General features: G+C 51.0%; 1 protein-coding gene across 1 annotated transcript; it reads right to left on the reverse strand.

The window, feature by feature from the left end:
- Positions 1–9,801: 9,801 nt before the first annotated feature.
- LOC131560162 (olfactory receptor 14J1-like) lies at positions 9,802–10,797 on the reverse strand. Its single transcript, XM_058808824.1, has one exon. The coding sequence runs from the start codon at positions 10,780–10,782 to the stop codon at positions 9,802–9,804; it is 981 nt and encodes a 326-aa protein (XP_058664807.1). The 5' UTR covers positions 10,783–10,797.
- Between the last annotated feature and the right edge of the window lie 13,086 nt (positions 10,798–23,883).

Genomic DNA, 23,883 nt, shown 5'->3' on the forward strand with positions numbered 1-23,883 from the left:
TTCAGAGATGGTGGATCCTTTTGGCATAAAAGAAAACAGACAGAGGGAGAAATAATTAATGCAAAGGGCAGATAGGGAGAGCCAGACAGAACACAAACAGAAAGGAATTTCCCTGCCAGGGCAGGGCTGTGGTGCAGCATGTCCCCCAGCAGGAGCCTGTGTGTGGGCAGGCAGAGGCAGGCAGTCGTGTCCCTCAGTGGGAGCCATTAAAACATCAAGAAAATTTGGAGTCTAAATTTACCTTTGAGTTCTTGAGAAGTTTTTTCAAGACACTCTCAAGGACTGAGTCTGATGTAAACAACAGCAAAGCCCTGAGAGGGTGATTTAACTTTTCCTAGTCCAGTTATGGAGAATGATTTCAGAGAGCAGTAATAAAATATACATTCCTATTTTAAAGGGTGTCTTTTATTAAATTTCTCTTTAGAGCAGAGGTGGTTGCAGCATTCTGTGATTGATATTGACCCAGGGTCTCTCCTCAGCAGCTCTGGCCTGCTCACAGGAGCTGTGCTTGGAGCTCTGACCCAGTGTGGACAACCTTGCTCCACATTGCCCAGCCCCATCCTGTCTGTCCTCACTGCCCTGGGCCCTGCTGTGCTTGCAGAGCTGGCTGCACCCAGCCTAAGTGGGGTTTTCACTTTTGGGGGCTTTTTGAAGCAATCTGAAACTCCTGAGTTTCCCCAGTGCAAACAGACACAGTGCTCAGGTGTGTGCCAGCCCCAGGTGCCACCAAAGGCACTGCAGAGCTGCCCTGGGCCAGCTGTGAGGGTGGATCATCAGCCCAAGCTGCACTGGGCCCCTGCAAGGGGCTGTGGCCATGGGCACTGCACTGACCCCACTGCTGGGTTTGGCTGCCACGGCCACCGTGAGAAATGAAACTGTCCTTGGAAACACTGGGGAGGACTGGGACATACTGGGGAACACTGGGAGCGCTGTGGGAGACACCGGGACACACTGGGAGTGACACTGGGGAGGACTGGGACATACTGCGAGTGATACTAGGGGATACAGGTGCAAACTGAGGACACTGGGGCCATTGCGGGGAAGACTGGGGACAGTGGGGCATCCTGTGCATGACACTGGGGGGAAACTGGAAGGGACTGGGAATAAACTCAGGTATACTGGGAGAGACTGGGCTGTACTTGGAGGGAGGGAAGAAGTTTAATGGGCTGTTCCCGCGTTTGCCACATCCCAATTGCCGAGACTCCTGCCCATCACCACCCGAAGCCAATCAGCGCCAGAGATCGGAGACTCGGGGCCGGTGCCTACGGTAGCCACAACTCCCGTCATGCTCCGCGGCCCAATTGAGCCCCATTGGAGCCGAGACTACAACGCCCGTCATGCCCCGCGCTCCACAGAACATCCAGGATCCGCCTCCCCTTTGTCCCTTAAGTATACTCCAGACCCTCCAGGATTCCTCAGTGCCCCCTCAGTGCCTTTCAGGACCTCCGAAAAGTGTCCCTAGATCCCCTCAGTGCTCCCGACCCCACAGATGCCCGATACAGCCACTTCTGGGAATTCATCTCCTCTCCTTCCCCGCAGAGCCCCTCATGACAAGTCCTGTGCCTAAAAGTACTGCCTTGCCCCGCACCCTAAAGAGCCTTGTTAGAGGTCCTCGAACTCCTCACAACTTCTCTCAAACCTTTACGTTCCCCCGAGGATCTCAAGTCGCGGCTCAGACGCAGGAGTCTCCCCGAAGAGCCTTCCCGGACCCCTAACAAAGCGTTGGAGCCACTTCCGGGACTACGGCTCCCATCATGCTCTGCGGCGTATGTCCAGCACTGTTCCAGCCGGGACTTCATCTCCCGTCATGCCCCGCGCTTCCATTGAGAGCCATTGCAGCTGCGTCTCGAACTCCCGTGATGCTGCGCGGCCCCGTTAAACTGCATTAGACCCGCGCTTACAACTGCCATCACCCCCGCGCCCCAGAGATCCCCGTCAGAGCCCCCCAAGGGCCCGCCCGGACCCCGAAGGGCCCCAAATTCCCCTCCCTGTCCTCCAACGGCCACCCTGGACCCCCAAGTGCTGCTCCGACCAAGAACTGTCCCTCAGAATCCCTGAGAGCCCCACCAAGTGCCCACCCGGCTCCCCCAGGTGTCCTCCAGACCCTCAAGTTCTCTCTGAATTCTCTCCCCAGACTCAAAACTGTCCCAAATGATCCCCAGAAATGTCACCAGGGACCCCAAAGTGCCTCCCTTGACCCTTTCTGAGAAAAACATGATAAAAAAGATGACAAAATCACTCAAATATTACTAGTTACCATTAAGAGGAATAAATAAATAGCTAATGGATATTAATGAATGAATGAAGGGAATTGTATTACTTAGAACCAATGACCAATAATTTCTCATTTGCATGCTAACCCTGATGTCGTTTGCATGGCAACTTGATTATCCCCTTGTCCAGGTTTAGAGCAACTTTGGGGAAGAATCCCCCAAAAGAGCTCTGGTGGGAAAAGCAGATCCAATTGGCCCCTCCCCCCAACTGGTCCAGGAGGAAAAAATACCTCCTTGGAGAAAGGTGGAAAAAAACGTATTGTTTATTAAACAGTAAGACCAAAACAATATCAAACAATGAGACCCCTTGCCACTCTAAAAGAGATGACAAACTGAGAAAACCCCGGGTTCAAGCAACAGCTCACTCAGTCTCTGATCAGTCCCTCCGGTGCTGGAATTGTCGCAGGCCAGGCCCGGCCCGGTGGGCCACAGGTGAAGCTGCTGGTGCTCTCCTGGGTGTTCAGGCCAGAGCAGTTTCAAGAGGTCCAAAGAAAAAGGAAAAAAAAAAACAGTCCAGGGAACCTCTTTGCCTCAGCTAGCTAACACTAACTAAAAAGCAAAAGAAGAGCTCTATCCCGCTGTCTGTCCGCAGACAACAAAGTCAAGGAGCAGGAATGTGGAGAAGTGAGTGCAGTGTCTGAAAACAAACTGCGCGCTTCTTCTCTCCCCCCCTTCACTCTCTGGAACACTCTTAAAGGTACAAAACTTATTATTATTCAACATAAACAGAATGAGACGACTGGGGATAAAAGCATCATATAGTCAACCCAGGACACCCCTCCTCTTCACCATCCCGGGTGCCATCCTCCAGGAAGCAGCAGGGTGCCACTTGACAAAAAGGGGAATTCCCAACCATCAACAACAGGTAGTTAAAAAAAAAACTATTAACAACAGGTGATTACAACAACAAACAGTTAGAACTCCACCCTGGCAGCAACTGGCCCAACCTGTGAACTCGGCAACCTTTTAATAAAATGGGAAACTTCTCTACTCATAACAGAATGACATCACAGAGAGGGTTTTGTGACATCACTGAGGGAGTTGTGCTGTCACACAGCTTCTGTGACATCATAGAGTAGGGTGTGTGGCCATAGAGGAGATCCTGCCATCATAGAGGGTGGCTCTGTGACATGAGAGAATGGGTTGTGACATCGCTGGGTGGCTGTGTAACATCATAGAGCAGGCTGTGACATCACAGACCAGATTCTGACATCACATTGTGGCTTTCTGACATGACAGAGTCTTTTGTGACATCACAGTGCAACTGCCTGACATTCCAGGCTAACATCCCAGAGTTGGCTCTGTGATATCACAAGGGTGCTGTGTGACATCACATGTGGCTATGTGACATCAGAGGGGCTGTGTGACATCACAGATGGCTGTGTGACATCACAGGGATTGTGTGAAGGCACTGGGGAGGTCACTCTGCCCCAGCCCCCTCACAGCTCCCCCAGAGCAGTCCAACCCTGCCCGTGCACAGCGGGGTCCCCTGTCCCCCCAGGTCCCCCCGGCCCCGCAGCCTCCCCCAGAGGATGTTCCACGAGATTGACCCAAGAGCCTGACACGGGGACGGGGGGCCGGGGCCATGGGGGTGGCACAGGGGGACAGGGACCCCCTGGCAGTGTCCCCATGTCCCCCAGGGCCAGAGCCTGGGCCAGGGCTCCTTCACCCTGTTACGAACGAGGCCTTGAGAGCGCTGAAAAACCCCTGGCAAGGGATCAGCCAAAACCAGATTGAATATTAAGGGACAGCAGCACAAAGTTCCTTGGCAAGAGTCACTCTGCTCCTGACTGGACACTTCAGGCACACCAAGGAAACAAAGGAACAACAAAACCAAACCAAATCCAGGCAATCAAATCCGAAATGAACTGAGAACTGTCCCTGTGTGTGTGTGTGACACAAGGACATTGAGGGCAAGGATAAAAGGAATATGGCCAAAGAGCTGAACAGAGTTCAAATTTACAGGACTTGACTTATATCTTAACCTTAACTGATACCTTCAACTTCATAATTTAGCAAAAGAACAGCACTTAACAGTATTTAACCTCACTTATATCCTATGATTTCATGATTTAACAGTGGAATATCACATAACAATAGCCATCTTACCTTAGACCTAATATTAAACTTAATGACTTAGGAAAAAAAACAATTCTTAGAAACATTTCAGTTAGCTTAGACTTCGTGGCTTAAACTTCACTTACAGGCCTGACAGACTCAGCTATCCAAGGCACTCAAACCCCTCAGAGAGCAGCATTTCTGCCACATTTCCCCAGCACAGGCAGTCCTGTGTGCACACAAAGTGTCGGTGCAAGGCACCTGTGAGCAATTCCCCTGAGGGCAGGAAATGCTCACTGTGGGTCCTTTGGCATCCCCCCAGCGGGTGAAGGGTTGAGCCTGGAGGAGTGGGGGGATCGGCCCAGGCTCCGTCGTTGTTCAGGATCCCCGAGTGCAGCAAACGGGAGAGTTCCCACCTGGGAGAGGCCCCACTCAGAGGGAGTGGCTGGGCCAGGAGAGCTCCAAGGGCTCCTTTTGGAGCGCTGTTTGCGGGGCCCCAAGAGAGGGGCTTCAGTCCCAGCAATGGTTCATCCTGGCTGCACTTGGCATCAGCAGCTTTCTTTGGCAGTGTGAGAACAGGGATGTTGTGCCGCTGAGGGAACAAAAACAGTTCCCAGGGCTGCTCCTACAGAAACCAGGGGCTGGTTGGGCAGCAGCAGTGCCTGGAGCAGACAGTGTTTGTGATGAGCTGCAGGGGAGCTGAGGCCAGGGGCTGTTGGCTAAGGCCAAGGCCCAAGGAGCATTTCTCATCTGGCAGGGCCCTCCTGTCCTGGCTGGTCTACCCTCTTTCTCCTTCCACCAATTGGGTTTTCTCTCCCACCAGGCCCCCTGGTGAAGAGCCTGGCTCTGTGTTCTCCATCCCCTCCTTGCTGGCACTGCCAGGCTGGGATGAGGAGCCCCTCAGCCTTCCCTGCTCCGGGCTGGACAAGTCCAGCTCCATCAGCCTCTGCTCACAGCCCAGGGGCTCCAGCCCCACCTTGGAGGCCCTTCCCAGACCCTGCTCCAGCTGCCAGACATCTTTCCTGCCCTGGGGAACCCAAACCAGGCCCCAGTGACCTGGATAATCCCCATCCTTGATGTCCTGGTCACACAGCCCTGGCCCCTTGTCCCCATGTCAGGCTCTGGGGTGGATCCTGTGGAACATCCTTTGGTGGAGGCTGTGGCTCCAGGTGGGCCGGGGGGATCCCGGGGGACCCTGCTGGGCATGAACAGCATTGGACTTGTTGGGAGAAACTGAGAGGGGGAGCTGGGGCAGAGTGACCAACCCAGTGACCTGACACAGCCTGCTGGGATGTCACACAGCCCCTCTGTGATGTCACAACCAACTCTGTTATGTCAGTCTGCTCTGGAATGTCAGATACCTGTCCTGTGATGTCACAGAGGCAGTCTATAATGGATTTTTGATGACCTCACATAACCCACTCTGTGATGTCATAGCCCACTCTGTGACCTCATGTTACCAGATGATCAATTGTCTCCACCAGGTGAGCTGACGCCTGGGGCTTGTTCTCCAAAACCCCAGGCCTGTGGAAACTACACAATGCCGATTGTGTGAGAAGGGGAACTGGAAATTCACCATCCTGAGTGTCCTGCCAGCTCAGCCAGGCCCACTGGAACATTGGGGTTAATGAGCACCAGGGACCACCAGAGACCCCCAGGACAGAAGAATACATGGGTAAAGGGGAGAGGATGATTTTGGGGAAATGATTATCATATGTGTGTTTAGTCCAGGACAATCAAAGAATATGTGTGCAAGATACAGAATATAAACAGAAACTTTCCTGTACTCAGCATGCATGGCTTTGGAAGAAGCTATCCCCGTGCATCCAGCTGAATAAAGAATGCTGCTTCTTTATGCTACATTGGTGTTAAGGAGTTTTCTGGTTTACTGAATTTTTGGTAACACTCCCGCTCCCAAGGAAAGCTCAGTCTGCTGCTGTTCACAAACAGAGAAGGGCTGGTGGCAGATGTGGAGCTCAGAGGCTGCCTGGGGCACAGTGACCATGAAATAATCAAGTTCTGTGAAAGAAGGAGAGGCGGGAACAAAACTTCCACACTGGAATTAGGAAGGGCAGACTTTGGCCTGTTTAGGATGCAGATTTGGGGAGTACCAAATCAGGTCATGATTTTTTTAAGAGAAACAGCCCTTAAAAACAAAGGGGTCCAGGAAGGATGGGCACATTTCAAGAAAGTAATCTTAAGGGGGAAGGAGCTGCCTGTCCCAGTGTGGCAAAAGATGAGCTGGTAAGGAAAATGACTGGCATGGCTGCTGCCCATGGAGCTTTTGTGGGAAGTCAGGGGAAAAAAGAGTGAGCATCACCTTTAGATAGAAAGTCAGGCAACCTAGGAATTGTTTAAGGATTTCGTAAGGTCATGCAGAAAGAAAAGTTTTGATGTGAAAGCTAAATTAGAGTTTAAGTAGGACACTTCCGTGAAAAATAATAGAAAATATTTCTATAAATAAATTAATAGCAAACAATGGGATAAGGAGAACCTCTACTCTTTATTGCATACAGTGGAGAAGATAGTAACTAAAGATGAGGTAAAGGCTGATCTACTTAACACCTTGTTTATCTCAATTTTCAATATTAGGACAGGTTGTCCTCAGGACAAGTGTTCTCCTGAGCTGGTAAATGGGCACAGGGAGCAGAACAGCCCCCCTGTAATCCAGGAGGAAGCAGTTGGTGACCTGCTGAGCAACTCAGATGCTCACAGGTATGGGGATTGGATGGGATCCATCCCAGGGGGATGAGGGAGCGGTGGATGAGTTCCCCAAGCTGCTCTCCATCATTTAGCGTCAGTCCTGGCTCAGCAGGGAGGTCCCAGAGGACTGGAGGTGCCAATGTGAGCCCATCCCCAAGCAGGGCTGGAAGGAGGATCTGGGCAACTCCAGGACTGTCAGCCTGACTTGGGTGCCCGGCAAGGTTATGGAACAGATCACCCTGAGTGTCATCCCAGGGCACCCACAGGATGGCCAAGGGATCAGAGCCAGCCAGAGTGGATTTAGGGGTGGCAGGTCCTGCCTGACCAACCTGGTCTCCTTTTATGACCAGCTGACCCACCTGTGGATGAAGGAAAGGCTGTGGATGTGTCTATCTGGACTCCAGCAGAGCCTTTGACTCTATCTCTGACAGCATTCCCTGGAAAAGCTGCAGCCCACGGCTTGGGCAGGTTCCGTCCTCGCTGGGAGATTTAAGAGCTGGCTGGAGGCTGAGCCCAGAGAGTGGTGGGGATGGTGCTGCACCCAGCTGGTATCCAGGCACTGGTGGTGTCCCCCAGGGATCTGTGCTGGGCCCAGTCCTGTTTAATATCTTCACTGATGATCTGGGTGAGGGGATCGAGTCCACCGTGCACAAATTGCAGATGACACCAAGCTGGGTGTGAGTGTGGATCTGCTGGAGGGCAGGTAAAGAAGACACAACCTTAAGCTGCACCTGGGGAGGTTCAGGCTGGGCAATAAGAAGTTCTTCACAGAAAGGGTGAGTGGGCATTGGAATGGGCTGGCCGGGGAGGGGGTGGCAGAGTCACTGTCCCTCTCCAGTGGCACTTAGTGGCATGGTCTGGGTGACAAGGCAGTATTATGGCATTGGTTGGATTGAATGATCCCAAAGGTCTTTTCCAGCCTATTTGATTCTGTCATTCTGTGATGACTGGGGGACACTGGGGCCATTGTGACACTGCAGGGCCTTGTGGAACTAATAGGACCATGGTGACACCGTGCAGCCCCACAGAACCAGGGGTCCACTGTGGTGCTGTAGGGCCAAATGGAACCAGGGAGTGCATTGTGACACTCTGGGTCCTCATGGAACCACAGAGACCATTGTGATACTGCAGGGCCTTGTGTAGCCAAGGAGTTTCACCATTTTGACACTGCAAAACCAAAGAGAGCATTGGTGGACTCCAAAGCCCAGCAGAACCAAGGGGACATTGTGACACTGCAGGGCCTCATGCAACCAAGGGGCCACTGTGACACGATGGAGCCTCAAGGAATCTGCAAGAACGTTGTGACACTGTGTGGCCTCGTGGAAACAAGGAGTCCATTGCGACACTGAGTTGTAGAACCACAGAGACCATGGTGACAGCGTGGGACCTCATGTGACCATGGGACCATTGTGACACTCTGGGGCCCCATTGAACCAAGGGGCCACTGTGAAATTGCAACACCAATGAGAACATTGTGACACTGTGAAGCCCCATGGAACCAAGGAGTCCATTGTCACATTTTGGACCGCCATGGAACCAAGGAGACCATTGTTTCTCTGCATGGTCTCATGGATCCAAGGAGACCAGTGTTACAGTGCAGGGCCTGGGATAATCAAGAGGCCATTGTGACAATGAGGGGCCCCATGGAACCAAGGACATCTTTGCAGATTACACCAAGCTGGATGTGAGTGTTGATCTGCTGGAGGGTAGGAGGGCTCTGCACAGGGCTCTGGACAGGCTGGATCCAGGGCCCAAATCAAACAAGGTGAGGTTGAACAAGACCAAGTGCTGGGTCCTGCACTTTGGCCACAACAACCCCTGCAGCTCTACAGGCTGGGGACAGAGTGGCTGGACAGCAGCCAGGCAGAAAGGGACCTGCAGGGACTGATGGACAGCAAGCTGGACATGAGGCAGCAGTGTGCCAAGGTGGCCAACAAGGCAAATGGCTCCTGGCCTGGATCAGGAATGGTGCGGCCAGCAGGAGCAGGGCTGCTGTACTCAGCATTAATCTGTCCCCAGCTCTGCACACAGACATTGCTGCTGCAGCTCCACAGAAGGCAACAAAAGGGCATCTCTGCAGAAAACTCTGCTGGGAGATCCTTTAGTTCTATTAAAGCCACCAACAGAGCAGCTCCTCATTGACACAATCGGTGGCTCGAGGGAAGGTGGAGAAAAAAAAATGAGACATGGAAAAACAATGCTTTTATTTTATGGACAATATTGAAAAACTAAAACACAGGGGAAAAAAAGAACAAAGCCAAAAGACCTATCAAAAATTATTTATATTACAAATTATTTATATTATGAAATAATTATATTACTTGGCCTGTCCCTGCTGCAGCCCCGGCACTGCCACCCCCAGGACTGTGCCCGGCCCCGAGAGCACTCAGGCCCTGCAGCAACACCAGGGCCACCAGGGCAGTGGGGCAGGGCCACGGCAGCAGCACTGGCAACACCAAGTGCTGCTGCTGCTGGGCACAGCTGCTGGGCCAGCACTGATCTGCCCCCAGCTCTGCACACAGACATTGCTGCTGCAGCTCCAGAGAAGGCAACAAAAGGGCATCTCTTCAGAAAACTTTGTTGGGAGATCCTTTAGTTCATTTAAAGCCACCAACAGTGCAGCCCCTCATTGACACAGTCTGTGGCCACAGGGAAAGTGGAGAGAAACAAAATGAGAAATGGCACAAGGAATGGCTTTACTTTGTTGACCATATGAAAATATTAAAACAAAGGAAACAGATCTCCAAAATGAAACCAACAAGAAGTATCAAAAATGAGTTTTATTACAAGTGATTTGCAGAAATTGACCAACAGTTAAATGTTCCTGAAACCATCCAGTCATCAGTGTCCACACTGCAGCCTTGAGCTCCTGGTTCCTCAGGCTGTAGATGAGGGGGTTCAGGGCTGGAGGCATCACTGAGTACAGAACTGACACTGCCAGATCCAGGGATGGGGAGGACATGGAGGGGGGCTTCAGGTAAGCAAATGCTGAAGTGCTGACAAAGAGGGAAACAACAGCCAAGTGAGGGAGGCAGGTGGAAAAAGCTTTGTACCGTCCCTGCTTCGAGGGGATCCTCAGCACAGCCCTGAAGATCTGCACATAGGAGAAAACAATGAACACAAAACAACCAAATACCAAACAGAAACTAAATGCAATGAGCCCAAGTTCCCTGAGGTAGGATTTGTAGCAGGAGAGCTTGAGGATCTGTGGGATTTCACAGAAGAACTGGCCCAGGGCATTGCCATGGCACAGGGGCAGGGAAAATGTATTGGCCGTGTGCATGAGGGCATTGAGAAAGGCACTGGCCCAGGCAGCTGCTGCCATGTGGGCACAAGCTCTGCTGCCCAGGAGGGTCCCGTAGTGCAGGGGTTTGCAGATGGACACGTAGCGGTCGTAGCACATGATGGTCAGGAGGCAAAACTGTGCTGAGATGAAGAACACAAAGAAAAAGAGCTGTGCAGCACATCCTGAGTAGGAGATGTTCCTGGTGTCCCAGAGGGAATTGTGCATGGCTTTGGGGACAGTGCTGCAGATGGAGCCCAGGTCGCTGAGGGCCAGGTTGAGCAAGAAGAAGAACATGGGTGTGTGCAGGTGGTGGCCGCAGGCTACGGCGCTGATGATGAGGCTGTTGCCCAGGATGGCAGCCAGGGAGATACCCAGCAAGAGGCAGAAGTGCAGGAGCTGCAGCTGCCGTGTGTCTGCCAATGCCAGCAGGAGGAAGTGGCTGATGGAGCTGCTGTTGGACATTTGCTGTGTCTTGGCATGGGGATCTGTAACAAAAGTAACCATGGAATAGTTGGGTTTGGAGAGGACTTTACATATCCCAGCACAGCCTGTGGGCACTTTCCCCCCTCTGCCTGCCCAGGGCTCTGCTGCCTGGAGCTGTCCCTGCCAGCAGCTGCTTCCCTGTGCCCTGTGCTGCTTCCCTGTGCCCTCTGCCAGTGCTGCCAGAGCCCAGCCCAGCTCTGGGGGCTCAGCTCTGCCCTGCAGACCCCTCCCAGCTCTGGCACTGCCAAGGGGCAGCTCTGGCTCTGCAGGCTCTGATGGTACCATCAGAGGAAAGAGACACTGATGCTGCCTTTGAGGGGCGCTACGGTATTTCTGTCACTGCCTGGTTTATTAACCAGTATGAGATAAATATTATTTATCTTTCTCAACCTGAACTGTGAGATTAATATATCTGCAATTTCCCATCCTGGCAACCCAGGGCAGTAGAATATAAAAGCAGGATTTTCCCTTTTCTACAGCCCCTACCTTGCTATGCTCCCTGTATAATCCACTTGGAAATGTTCTGCAGGTATATGTCATGCTGGGAGCATACCTGAACAATGCAGCATCCTCACCACCACAAGGAGAACACTTCCAACCCTTACCAGCTGTCTCCTCCCACCCAGATCTTGTCCCCCAGTGCTGGGAGCAGCTGCCAGGGCTGGCTGAGAGCTGTCCCTGGCAGGCAGCAGAGTCCCTGCCCCAGCACAGCACCCTGGGCTGCAGGACCCTGATCTGCAGGACAGCCCTGGGCACTCCTGGCTGCTCTGCACAAGAGACAATCAGAGAATGTACTCACAGAGTCTGTAGGCATTGGGATATTCCAGCTTTAGGAGATCACTCCAGGAGCTGCAGCTGCATTGTCCTGCAGCCAGAGGTTCCTGTGCCAAGGGCTGGCATTGATTCTGCCCCAGGCACTTCTCAGCACCTTCCCAGCCCTGACTGATTGAAGCTCTCTGTGCCTCTGTGCTGTGCCCAGGGTGGCTGCAGGCAGTGCCCCAGCCCTGCTGGGCTGCCAGAAGAGCTGCTCATCAAGAGAAATGTGCTTTTGAAGCTCTTCTTGGTTACCAGGAGCTGCCTCTGTGCCAGGAGCCCAGCCCAGCTCAGCAGCACAGATACAGCACAAGGACTTTAATGAGCCTCTGGGGCATTGTGCTCAGGCCCTGAACATCAGTCCCTGAGAGGGAGCTGAGGAAACCTCTCCAGAACTCCAAGTCAGAATCCAACTCCAAAATTTCTTGGACATTTAATGGGTCCCACTGAGGGACAGGACAGAGAAAGTGGCCCCAGGCCCCAGGCAGAGCAGAGAACTAGAGACAGTGATGGCAGGTGGGGACAAAGAGAAGCCAAGACTTGGTGCCCTGGGGCACAGCAGCAGGGTCTGTGCCACCAAGGGCTGTGAGGAGACACCTTGTCCTGAGGCCCTGGGGGCTCCTGGAACAGCCCCAGCCAGGCTGGGCACTGTCAGCCCCTTGTCCTGCCATCAGCATCCCCCCCTAGACCACATCCCAGTGGCCTCAAGGATCTGCTGGAAGGAGTCCCTGGGGAGCCTTGCTCAGGAATGGCCCTGGGGGCTCCTTCATGCTCACAGAGTTTTTCAAAGGACTTTGGGTTTGGCTTTTGCCTTGGAGTCTCTGAGAGGTTTGTGCAATCATGGCCTCCAATTTTCTGCAGTAATTACTCCCTGGAGAGGCTTTCTCAGTAACAACACTCAGTGGGGCTCATTAATACTGCAGGGTACTTCAGTTATTTTAAGGTACTTGGTGTTTCCCTTTTGATACACACTGTGTGAAAGGTTTGTGCCATCATGGCCCCAATTATCTGCTTTAATGAGTCCCTGGAGAGCTTTGTACTGAAACTTAGAAGGGCTCATTAATACTTTGAGATACTCAAGGTTTTTAATGTACTTTATGGATTTAAGTATACTTGTAGGTACTTTTAAGGAATTTCCTTCCAAAATTGAGTGTCTGAGAGGTTTTTGTGCCATCCTGGCCTCCAGTTCTGTTGTCCAAGGTGCCCATGAGGAGCCTGTGTTGGTATCTTCCCCCTTCTGTTTTACAACAAAGATGGAACTGAAAGAATTTTGTAAGACTTTCTAAAAGCATCCAAACAAACATGGGACAATTAACAATACAGGCAGAGCAGAGAACTGGAGGCAGTGCTGACAGGTGGGGACAAAGAGAAGCCAAGTCTTGCTTCCCTGAAGCACAGCAGCAGGGTCTGTGCACCTTGTCCTGAGGCCCTGGGGCCTCCTGGCACAGCCCCAGCCAGGCTGGGCACTGTCAGCCCCTTGTCCTGCCCTCAGAATTCCCCCCCAGCCCACATCCCAGTGGCCTCAAGGATCTGCTGGAAGGAGTCCCTGGGGAGCCTTACTCAGGAATGGCCCTTGGGGGCTCCTGAGTTCTCCCTGCAGGGACTGCAGATTTTTCAAAGGCCTTTGGGTTTGGCTTTTGAGTTGGAGTCTCTGAGAGGCTTGTGCCATCATGGCCTCCAATTATCTGCTGTAATTAGTCCCTGGAGAGGCTTTCTCAGTAACAACACTCAGTGGGGTTCATTAATGCTTCAAGGTACTTCAGTTATTTTAAGGTACTTGGTGTTTCCCTTTGGATACAGACTCTGTGAGAGGTTTGTGCAATCGTGGCCCCAGTTATCTGCTTTAACGAGTCCCTTGAGAGCTCTGTACTTACACACAGGGGGGCTCATTAATACTTTGAGGTTCTCAAGGTTTTAAGGTATTTTATGGATTTAAGAATACTTTTAAGTACTTTTAAGAACTTTCCTTCCCACACTGAGTCTCTGAAAGGTTTTTGTGCCATCCTCACCTCCAGTTCTCTCTTCCAAGGAGTCCATGAGGATCCTGTGCTGCGTATCTTCCAACTTTCTGTTTTACAACAAAGATGGAACTGTAAGAATTTTGTAAGACTTTCTAAAAGCATCTAAACAAACATGAGGCAATTAACAATACAACAACAATTAAGAAAATTAAATGTCCTGTTTTAGCTAGACATCATCCAACCCTTTAGTCCCTTGGATTGGAAGAGTTTATTGAAGCAGTCTTTGTTTTCCACTTGAAGCTTCTTGAACCCTTCCTTCAGTACCTGAATGCTCTTGTGGATTGACTTGCTGTGGCTGGAGAGGTTCATGCAACACATGCCCTCAGAGTCTACACAGCCATGCCCATGTGCCCCGAGTAAAAACTCTATCACTGTTCTGAGAGGTGGCATATCTGATGGTCTCGCTGTCTTAGAGCAGGCCACTCAATGTGAGGGAGTAGCATTGGTTTGCTTACTTAACAGGCACCCAAGATGGTCTAATTGTCCTAAAGGTTTAGCTGCAGCCACCCAAGGTAGTCCAAATTTGGGATGCTACCATCCAATACCTGGATTAAATGTTTCAAAGCCATCTCTTTGATATCATCAAATACTTCTCTGGGGATACCTGCTGCTTGATCATCTGGTAGGCTGTGTTGTCCTTCTCCAGCTAGATGGTTGATTGTCAATTCCGCCCTTCCCTCATTATTAGCATAGTCTGCTATTAATTGATTTAGTAAACCCTTCCATCCACTTTCCTACAGGGTATATTCTCTAGGTGACAACAACATGGTTCTAATACATTTTAAATCATAGGGAGGTAAGACATGTGCTGTAAACATGGCCCTCATTAAGCCATTAAAACAAGTAAGTCCCTTCTATGGTCTATATCTGCCCTACACAGATCCTTGATTTCCTCGTAAACCAATGGCTGACACATGGGAGTCTGTCCCCTTCTTTCATAACGGGGCAATAAGGAGTTTCAAGGCTATTTGCCAGACTTCTTACTTAACTCGAGGCATGGCCCAGGGTGGAGAGGATGATTCACAGTGGCAGCATTACCCGCAGTTTTAGGGGTGGAGTCTGGAGATTCTTTCAGGGCGGAAGACAAGGTCGTGTTAGCAGGAAGTGGAGGAAGCAAGATGGAGGGAGGGTGATTGGGATCCCAAGCCACATTCAGGCTCCTTCCATTTTGAGTCTCCAGGGCATGATGCTCCAAGATAGCCTGGCATTGCCATTTTGGACCATCGTGGAAAGTCTGAGAAAGGCAGGTTTGAGGGGAGGTCCCAAGTTAGGAGTGACCAACGCATTGAGTTTTTGACACACTGCTTTCTGGTGAAGAGTCTCAAGGATGGTGTGAAAGATGGAGAGAATGTGGGGTGCAATGTGGTCCCTTTTGATCAAAACGTTGCACAATTTAACTCCCTCTGAGTCCCAAAATTCAGTGGTATGGATTTCATCAGGAGAGGTGTCTGGAAAATTTTTAACGATCCACCTCATGATTGATTTCAATTCGTTCTTTGAAAATATTATGTCATGATCAGTGAGAATTAAAGCATCCCTATTCGCTCCTTTCTACTTTGGACATCTGGCTGCCCATTTTTCTCCTGTTCTGCCTTATGTGAGAGGGCCACCGGAACACCCAAAATCAGTTATGGGACATGGGTGCATATTGTAAAAACACAGGGGCAAAATAGGCAAGAAATGTCTTGCATGTCCCCAAACCCACCTGCAATCCTATGCAGGTGAAACCATCGTTGTCCCTGCAGATCCTGGATAAGGTCTCTTGAAGCAACGATGAATCCACTGGGCTCAGCACAATCCAAAATCCCAGGGGGCACTGGCCTATCCATCAGCTAACCCCAGCTGACGTGACTGACACAGGGAGCCCTAAATGTCATGGTCCCTGTTTGGACACCAAAAGTCACAGTGAAGGTGGCTATGACAAACCTCTCTGGTTCCCTGACTTCAGGGCAAGGGTGGTGAAAATTAAAAGGAGCAGGTTTGATGCAGTTGCCCAAAAAGAATTTTAGTAACAGAGTGAGAAACAATAAACAGGGAGAAGTCAAGCACGGTACAAGGTGCAGAATCTAAAGACCCGAGACAAAGGGGAAGCAACAGCATATACACTTCGGGGTAGAACACTCTAGAACAATAAACGTATAGGGGAAACAAGTAACCAATAGGGGAATAGAACTTGGACAAGCTAGCATAACAACACTAAAGGCTTATGGGGAAATTCTCAAGCTCACCTAAGTTAAACTAATGATTCCCAGGGCTTGACACTAATGCCCAGTTCTTTCCGTGTAAAATCTGGCTGACACTGAGTTACAGCTGGGCTAACTCCCACACCACTACTTTGCATGGCCCCTTGGGACCATGCAGCCCAACAGAGCCACAATGATGTCCTTGGTTCCATGAGGCCCCACAGTGTCACAATGGTCCCTTGAATCCATGGTGCTCTGCAGTGTCACAATGGCACCTTCATTTCACAAGTCTCCCAAGTGTCACATTGGTCTCATTAGGAAGGAAACCACGGAACCCTCATGTTTCAGGAGCTGATGAACAGCAACCACCAGAGGTCAAGGCAAGCCTGACCTGTCTGTCCTGGCAGGTTTGCTTGGAGCAACCCTTGGATATTTGAAATGATGAATGTGGAGTCCTAACTTAAAACATTTGTACCTGGACAAAAGTGATGGGGTCTTTTTTTCATAAAAAGAAAAGCAGAAAGCCCTTTGCAGTGCTTGGAAAACAGGTGAGTGCTGCCCCTCAGGAGTCAAAGGCCAGTCAGACTTTTCTGTCCATGCAACTTTTGTCTGGGAGCAATCCTTGGATACACAGAAATTTCGAGGTGGAATCCTAATTTTGTCAATGGATGCTTGGAAAAAATGAACAGTTCTTTTCCATAAAAAGAAAAGCCAAAAGCCCCAGTGTTTCAGGGGCAGATGGGAGTGGCTTTCCACATTCCAAGTTCTGCTCTGCCAGATCTGTCAGGTGACCCCTGGGAGACCAAGGTAGCCATACCTATTTCATGTTGCCTTGGTTCCACAGGGCCCTGCAGTGTCACAATGGTTCTCTTGCTTCCATGACTTCCTCAGGTGTCATGATGGCCCCTTACAAAAGTCCTTAAGTATCCTAATGGTCTCCATGGTTCCACAAGGCCCCACAGTGTCGTAATGGTCTGTTGGTTCTATGAAGCCTCACTGTGTCCAATGGCCCCTTGGTTCCATTGGGGTCCAGTAGTGCATGTTTGATTCCCTTGGTTCCAACACTTCCCATAGTGTCACAATGGCCCCTTACTTCCATAAGGCCCCGCAGGGTCACAATACTCTCCATGATTCCACGGGGCCTTGCAATGCCACAATGCTCTCCATAGATCCACAGTGCCCTCCAGGATCACAATGGCCCTTTGGCTCCACAAGGCCCTGAAATGCAGCAATGGCCTCTTGGTTCCACAAAGCCCTGCTGCTTCACACTGGCCCCTTGGGACCATGCGGCCCAACAGAGCCAAAAAGATGTCCTTGGTTCCACAAGGCCCCACAGTGTCACAGTGGCCCCTTGGATCCATGGTATCCACAGTGTCACAATGTTTCCCTTGGTTCCACAGGTTCCTACAGTGTTACAGGTTCCACAAGGGCCTGCAGTGTTACCATGGCCTATTGGTTCCACAATGCTCCGCAGTGTCACAATGGTCTCCACAGGAACGAAACAATTGAGCCCCAGTGATGCTGGGGCAGATGAGAGGCAGTCACCAGAGGCCAAGTCTAGCCAGACTTGACTGTATGGGCAGATTTTGTCTGGGAGTAACCCTTGGATATAGAGAATTTTAGATGCAGAATTCCCATTTTGGCCATAGGTGCCTAGACAAGAATGACAGTTCTTTCACATATGACTAAAAGCACAGAGCCCCAGTGCTTCACGGTCAGATGGGAAGTGCCCCTTGACATGTCAAATTCAGTGGGACCTGTCAGACAGTCCCCAGGAGTCCAAACCAGGCAGACCTGTTCCATTTTCCATTGACTTCATGGGTCCTAACACTGTCACAATATTCTCCTTGATTCCATGAGGTCTGGCAATGTCACAATGGCTTCTTGGTTTCATGAGCCCCAACAGAGTCACAAGGGTCCGTTGGCCCCATGCAGCCTCGCTGTGAAACAATGGCTCCTTGTTTCTATTTAAATCAATCACAATCAAATCTCAGTTTGATCGTTGATCCTTGCTTCCATAGGGCCCATTATTTGCACAATGGTCTCCTTGATTTTATGATTCCTGGATTCCACAGTCTCAAAATAATTTCCTTGGACCTCCTTTGTCACAACTGACCCATGGTTCCATGAGGTTCCGTAGTGTCACCATGGTCGCTGTCAGAGGCTGGATGGGATCGATGTCCTGAGACACCTTGGGATGCTCGGAATGCCCGTGTAGGGCCAGGGGCCAGGGGAGGGTCAGGACTTGGTTTGTGGTGGGACAGAACCCTGCCCCAGCCCTGGCCTGGCAGAGCTGTCAATCACATAGCAAATGCTGTGCTAACCCCTCTCTGATTGGCTGAGCTGTCAGTCTATCACACACTCGCATCTGGTGCTACCCTGGCTCTGATTGGACAAGCACCTGGCAGTCCCACCCCAGGGGCAGGCCCATGAAGGCCCAGGGGGTTAAAAGCCAGAGCACGAGGCCAGCCCATGATCTGGATCCTGCCTTCTCCTGGGGTTTGTCTGTTAGCGATGCTGTAACCCCAGCAGCTGGTATGTATGTGTGTGTCTTTCTCTGGATCTTCTGTCTTTCTGTTGTTCTCTATTTCTTCTCCTTCTAATCCTACTTACCTGGAACATTTTTGGTAACTTCACATGTTGAGGGTTAAAGGTTTTTAGGTTAAATATGTGGGAATCCAGGGCACAGGGAATATTTCTGTGTCTGCTCTGAGGCATTCTGACCACCAGAGAAACACTGCCTTTAATCTTCGCCCATGGAGAGGACTTCCAGAACTTTGAGACAGATTAGAATTTACCGAAGTGTGAAATAGATTAGAGGGTAGTATAGCATTTTCCTTTTGGGTGCGAAATTTAGATTTTGGGATTTTTAATATGATGTAGATAGGAAGAAAGATGGAGGAATTTGGATGTAGTCCCTGTCTTCTTCTTCATCTACTCCATTTTCTGCAGTATTTGTGGCAGAGGGTGATTGGTCAAGGGAAGCACAGTGCAGAGCTTATGTGGACAGTCAAGAGATGAGTTATTGGTCGATAAGTAGAAATAATGTACGTTTTAAGAGTTAATTGGGTGAGACAACTTTAAAAGACCTTGAAATCATATATTTTGGAGCCATTTTGAGGTGTTTGTCCAGGATGCTGAGCCTGGTATGCACAGCATGCAAAACTTTAGAGAAGATAACAATAAACAGGAAGCCGAAGACCAAAAAAGTCTTATGTATCTTCTTTTACCTGGCACAAAATTGCTACAGGAGGGTTTCCCACATCCAGAGAGCCCCCAGAAAGGCCCAGCATAAAACAAACATCAATAATTGGAACCATGACAATATTTATAAAAGGTTGTTTTTCCATAATGTTGTTTACTGAAGGATGTTGTCTTAATTGGTCAATCATGTGAAATGTGTTTAAAGGACCAGTGAGGTCCACCTGTAGCAAACCGAGGTATAAAAGAAGAGGATTGAAAATACAGGTGGCTTTTAGCCCTTAGCCTTCTGATCTGAGTCTGTGTCATCTCTGATTCAATGGTGACGTTTGGGCATCTGTGGGGGCTATTGGGAATCCTTTCTGCATGTTGTGACCCAACAGGAGTTTCCCTAATAGATTTTGCCTGAAGGTCTCACTGTGCCCATGACAGGAACCCTGTGAGTGTCTGGGACATCCTGGCTCTTTGGCAGCCTGGGAACTCCTGGGATGTCACCGTAGAGCCCCAGTGAGTGCCTGTGACAGATTGGTGCCTTTGCAGCCCAAGGTCCCCTGGGATGTCACCATGGAATGGCTGTCACTGCCTCTGACCACAGGGCTCTTTACCATCCCCAGAAAGCTCTGGGAGGTGTCCATGGAGCCCCTGTCTCTGCCTGTGACATTCCAGCTGTGGAACAGCCTGGAGACTCTTGGAAAGTCCCCATGGAACCCCTCTGAGGTCCTGTGACAAATCTGATCCTTAGCAGGCAATGATCACCAGCCCCCCTGTTGCTATGGTCAATTTCCATGGCAACCATCACCAGCCCCCTATTGCTATGGTCAGTTTCATGGCAACCATCACCAGCCCCCTGTTGCTAGGCTCAGTCCCTCAGCAGCTCCATGGAGACCCCATGCCAAGGGTGGTTGCCATGGACACCAGCTCAGGCCTGCAGCCACAGCCCATTGCCATGGCAACCATTGGCAGCCCCATCCCCAGGCTCATGGGATCCCAGAACCACAGAATTGGCTGAGCTGGGAGGGACCCATCAGGGTCCTCCAGTCCAACTGCTGGCCCTGCACAGGACACCCCAACAATGCCAGCCTGGGCCTGGCAGTGCTGTCCAAACGCTGCTGGAGCTCAGAGAGCCCTGAAGCTGGGACCCTTCCCTGGGGAGCCTGGGCAGGGCCCCAGCAGCCTCTGGGCAAAAACCTTTTCCTGACATCCAACCTGAGCCTGCCCCGACTCAGCTGCAGCCGTTCCCTCCACTCCTGTCGCTGGATATCCATGCTGAAGGAGAGGAGAATGCACCAGAAGAAAAGGGCAGCTGGGCGTCATCCTTCCACAGGGAAGAGGGGGGGCAGAAATCTCTCGCCCTGCCTCTAGATACTCCCACAGGGACGTGAGGGCTGATCCCACAGCCCCAAGGGTCAGAGTCAGGGCTGCCCTAGGGAATGTTCACCTGGTATTGAGGGGCAGTGTGGGAGCACCTGGATCTTGGAGCACCCAGCTGCCCCCCATGTTTGGAGGTGCCTGAGGAGGGCTGGGACGATGCCAGGGACATCCTGCAGTAACATCCCCCCTGTCCAGCTCTGGGTGATCTCAGTCCAAAACCTGACCCTGATCCTGGTCTCAATCTCACTCCACGTTGAGACACACTCACAGTTCTGTATTTAACCTCATCCCCGTCCCAGACTCGACTAGCCCCAGACCAAATCCCAGCCCTAAAGCCAATCCCATGTCTCGCCTTAACCTCAATCCCAGCTCGAATCCAAATCTCAGCCCCAACTCCAACCCCAGCCCTAATTCCAGTCCCTTCCTAAATCCTCAGTCCCAAACCAAATCCCAGGCTCAGCCCTTCTGGGGGTTTGGGGGTGTCTCTGTCCCTCTGACCCCGATGATGTTTGGGTGCAGTCACACCAGGGCTGAGAGGGACAGAGACCCCCCCAGCCTCCCCAGGTGTGAGAAGGTCGGAGAGCCCCCCCAGCCCTCAGTGGTGAGAGGGACACAGAGCCCCTGGTCCCCAGCCCTGCACAGGCATTGCCTGAGGCCAGAGGGATGGAGACCCCTCGAGTATCCCCCAGGGCAAGGGGACAGAGACCCCCGAGCATCCCCTGAGAGGGGCAGAGATTGCCCCGAGCACCCCCTGACAGGAGGATGAGAGGGAGGGAGACCCCCCAGGCATTCCCTGGGGTGAGAATGATGGGGGACCCCTGGGGAATGGTCTGGGGTGACAGGGACAGGGACACCCCTGGGGAATGGCCTGGAGTGACAGGGACAGGGACAACCCCCCCAAAGTCTTCCCAAGAATCCCCCAGTGCGAGAGGCACGGAGATCCTTGAGAATCCCCTGGGCACTGGGCAAAATAAACTTGGCAGCAATCAAACTTTACTCTGCATAAATCACTTGATGAATATTTGATTTTCCCACAAGTCATATATGATGTAAATGCAAACAAATCCCAAACATGATTACACTGAAAATAGAAGTAATTCTGTGTCAATTACAAGTCAGATCAATTCTTGCACAGCTCCAACTCAGCTGCTTGCAGGTTTCAGTTAAAGAAAAGTGCAAATTTGGCCCAATACAAATTATTAAAAGGAAGGAGAATTCTGTGTAGCTGTCACAAAGGTGACAGGGACGAAGAGAATAATGACTCTCACATTTGGCAAAGCCCCCAAGGGTGTGAACTCAAGAGTTATTTGGGAATTTAGCTACTTGAGCTGGGCTTCTTGTGGGACTTCCAGCAGCCCCTTGTGTTCCTCACCTTGGAGGGAATGAACCTTGTCAGTCTCGCTTGTATCACATGATCCCTTTCCTGCAGTGATTTTAGTAAAGTTTTCAAGGAAAGACAACAAAATATTTTCTTTTTCACTGGCCACCTACAACAGCCATTTTCCTCATCAGTTCTCCCATAAGTCTCTCTGAGGAAGCTGTGTCAAAGTTTCTTAAAGTTCCTCCAGAGAGAACCAAAACCTCCTCAGAGGAGGGAGCCATGTTGTTGTCAAAGGCACTTGGGGTCAGACAACAGTGCCCCGAACTCACTGGCCAAAATAATGTCACAATTTGGTTAAGAAAATTCTTAGAAAGATGCCTCTGCCCCAATTAAGGTGCTAACAAGACCAAACCGAAAGTGGATTTTATTGAACAGTAAATGTGAGGTAGACAGAGAGATGGAAAGAGAAAAGGGGGGAAGAGCAAGGGAGTGACAGGGACAGAGACCTCCCCTGAAGCAGGCTAAGTGTGACATTGTCCCCTGTGGGTGTAGCCTTCCCAGGGTAGGGGTTTTACACCTGAGCCAGTTCTGGTAAGGGGGGTGATGTTCACCCCCTGAGCAGGGATTACCCCACTGTTTCAGGCTGCAATGTAAGATGTAACCAAATGCATGTTTTCAATCCCCATCTTCATCAACTGCTATAAACAGGTGAGGCATTGTTCTTTATCTCTTCCATGACTCAGCCCTGATAACGCCCTCCAGGGGAGATATCTCCTGTGAATGGGCCATTGATTGTCACTGCAGGACTGATAAAATTCCATCATCCCATTGTGGGATGCTCCGCCCGGGGTGGGGGGATCCAAGCATTCCTACCTGGATATAAGCTGAGTCTTTCAACACCAGGAGCAGCTTGCCTACTGGATTCCCAGAGGACAAGAGCTCCATAACCATCACGGGACCTTCAGAGGAAGAACAGATGCTTCTACAGGATCCCTGCTTTGACAAAATCGCGTTCATCACTCCAACAGGACTGCAGCCACCATTTATTGGTACTGCTGCCACCACCCTGACTAACAGTTTGTCAGATTATATCCTGACTCTGTCAGTTTAAGGCACTGTTTCTTGTTGTAGTGTGTTAAGTTTATTTGTTTGCTCCCCTATTTTCTGTATTGCTCCCCGCCCATTTGATAATGGTTCTGCCCTCCCTGTTTTTCTCGACTGTCTATTATGTTGTTCCCATGGCAACTCCTGCCACTGGGGTTGTCAGTCCTTTTAGTTATATAATTCCTCCTCCCCCTAATACCCTTATATGTACATTTGTTTCTCCTCCCTAGGCCCAGTCAATCACCCCCACTCCTCCTATTTTGCCAGAATCTTCTTCCCTAGGGGGGTTATGATTGGCTGTAGTCCCGGGGCCCCTCCCTTACTTTGTATTGATTGGGTTTTCCCTCATGCCCGTTATGTTAAGTTCATCTCTTCACCCTTCCCTATTGGTTCTGTGTAAACCCCTCCCTGAAACACCCACTCCCTTTATAACCTTGTTCCACCTTTCATTCCTGGTGTCTCCCTGGTTGTCGTCTTGGGCTTCATATTAAACCTGACTTGACCCCATCGAGAGTCCAGCTCCTTATTTGCCATCGTGTGTGCAGCGAGACCAGTCCGCAGGTGAGCACAGCCCGAGGCCCTCAGATGCTGAGGGGTGCTCGCTTTGGATTGCAGCTGGGTGTCGGCCTACCCTCTGCTAGCCAGACACTGACCTCCCAGGCCAGATACACCTCACTGCAGTTTGTGTATCATTGCAGTTTTGGTTTAGACTCTCCCCCAGGTCTGCCTTCAAACCAGTACAAAATTCAATGTGCTTATCCCTTATTTTCCTCCCACAACAGAATTTCCCATCCCCAAACCTTCACCAGATGGAACACAATGCTGCAAGGAAAATGAGAATCCCCCAGGACCCCCAGGCAGGTGAGGAGAAAGTCAGTGCCCCTTTCCCCTTCTCTCCCGCTCCATCTCCCAGCCCAGCATGGCCCCCGGCTGCAGGACAACCCTGGTGCCAGTGACGTCCTGCTGGGGATGCACTGAGGGGATCTCCTTCTCCTTCCCTCTGGCACGGAGGGAAATCACATCCTCTCCTTGTCCTTCCTCCCCCAGACAAGGAGCTGAGGAGGGA

Source organism: Ammospiza caudacuta, chromosome 7, assembly GCF_027887145.1.
Source record: "Ammospiza caudacuta isolate bAmmCau1 chromosome 7, bAmmCau1.pri, whole genome shotgun sequence".
Taxonomy (NCBI): domain Eukaryota; kingdom Metazoa; phylum Chordata; class Aves; order Passeriformes; family Passerellidae; genus Ammospiza; species Ammospiza caudacuta.

What these genes read in the sequence shown, in the direction of transcription:
- LOC131560162 (XM_058808824.1), bottom strand. Translation starts at nt 10,782, where the DNA reads ATGTCCAACAGCAGCTCCATCAGCCACTTCCTCCTGCTGGCATTGGCA.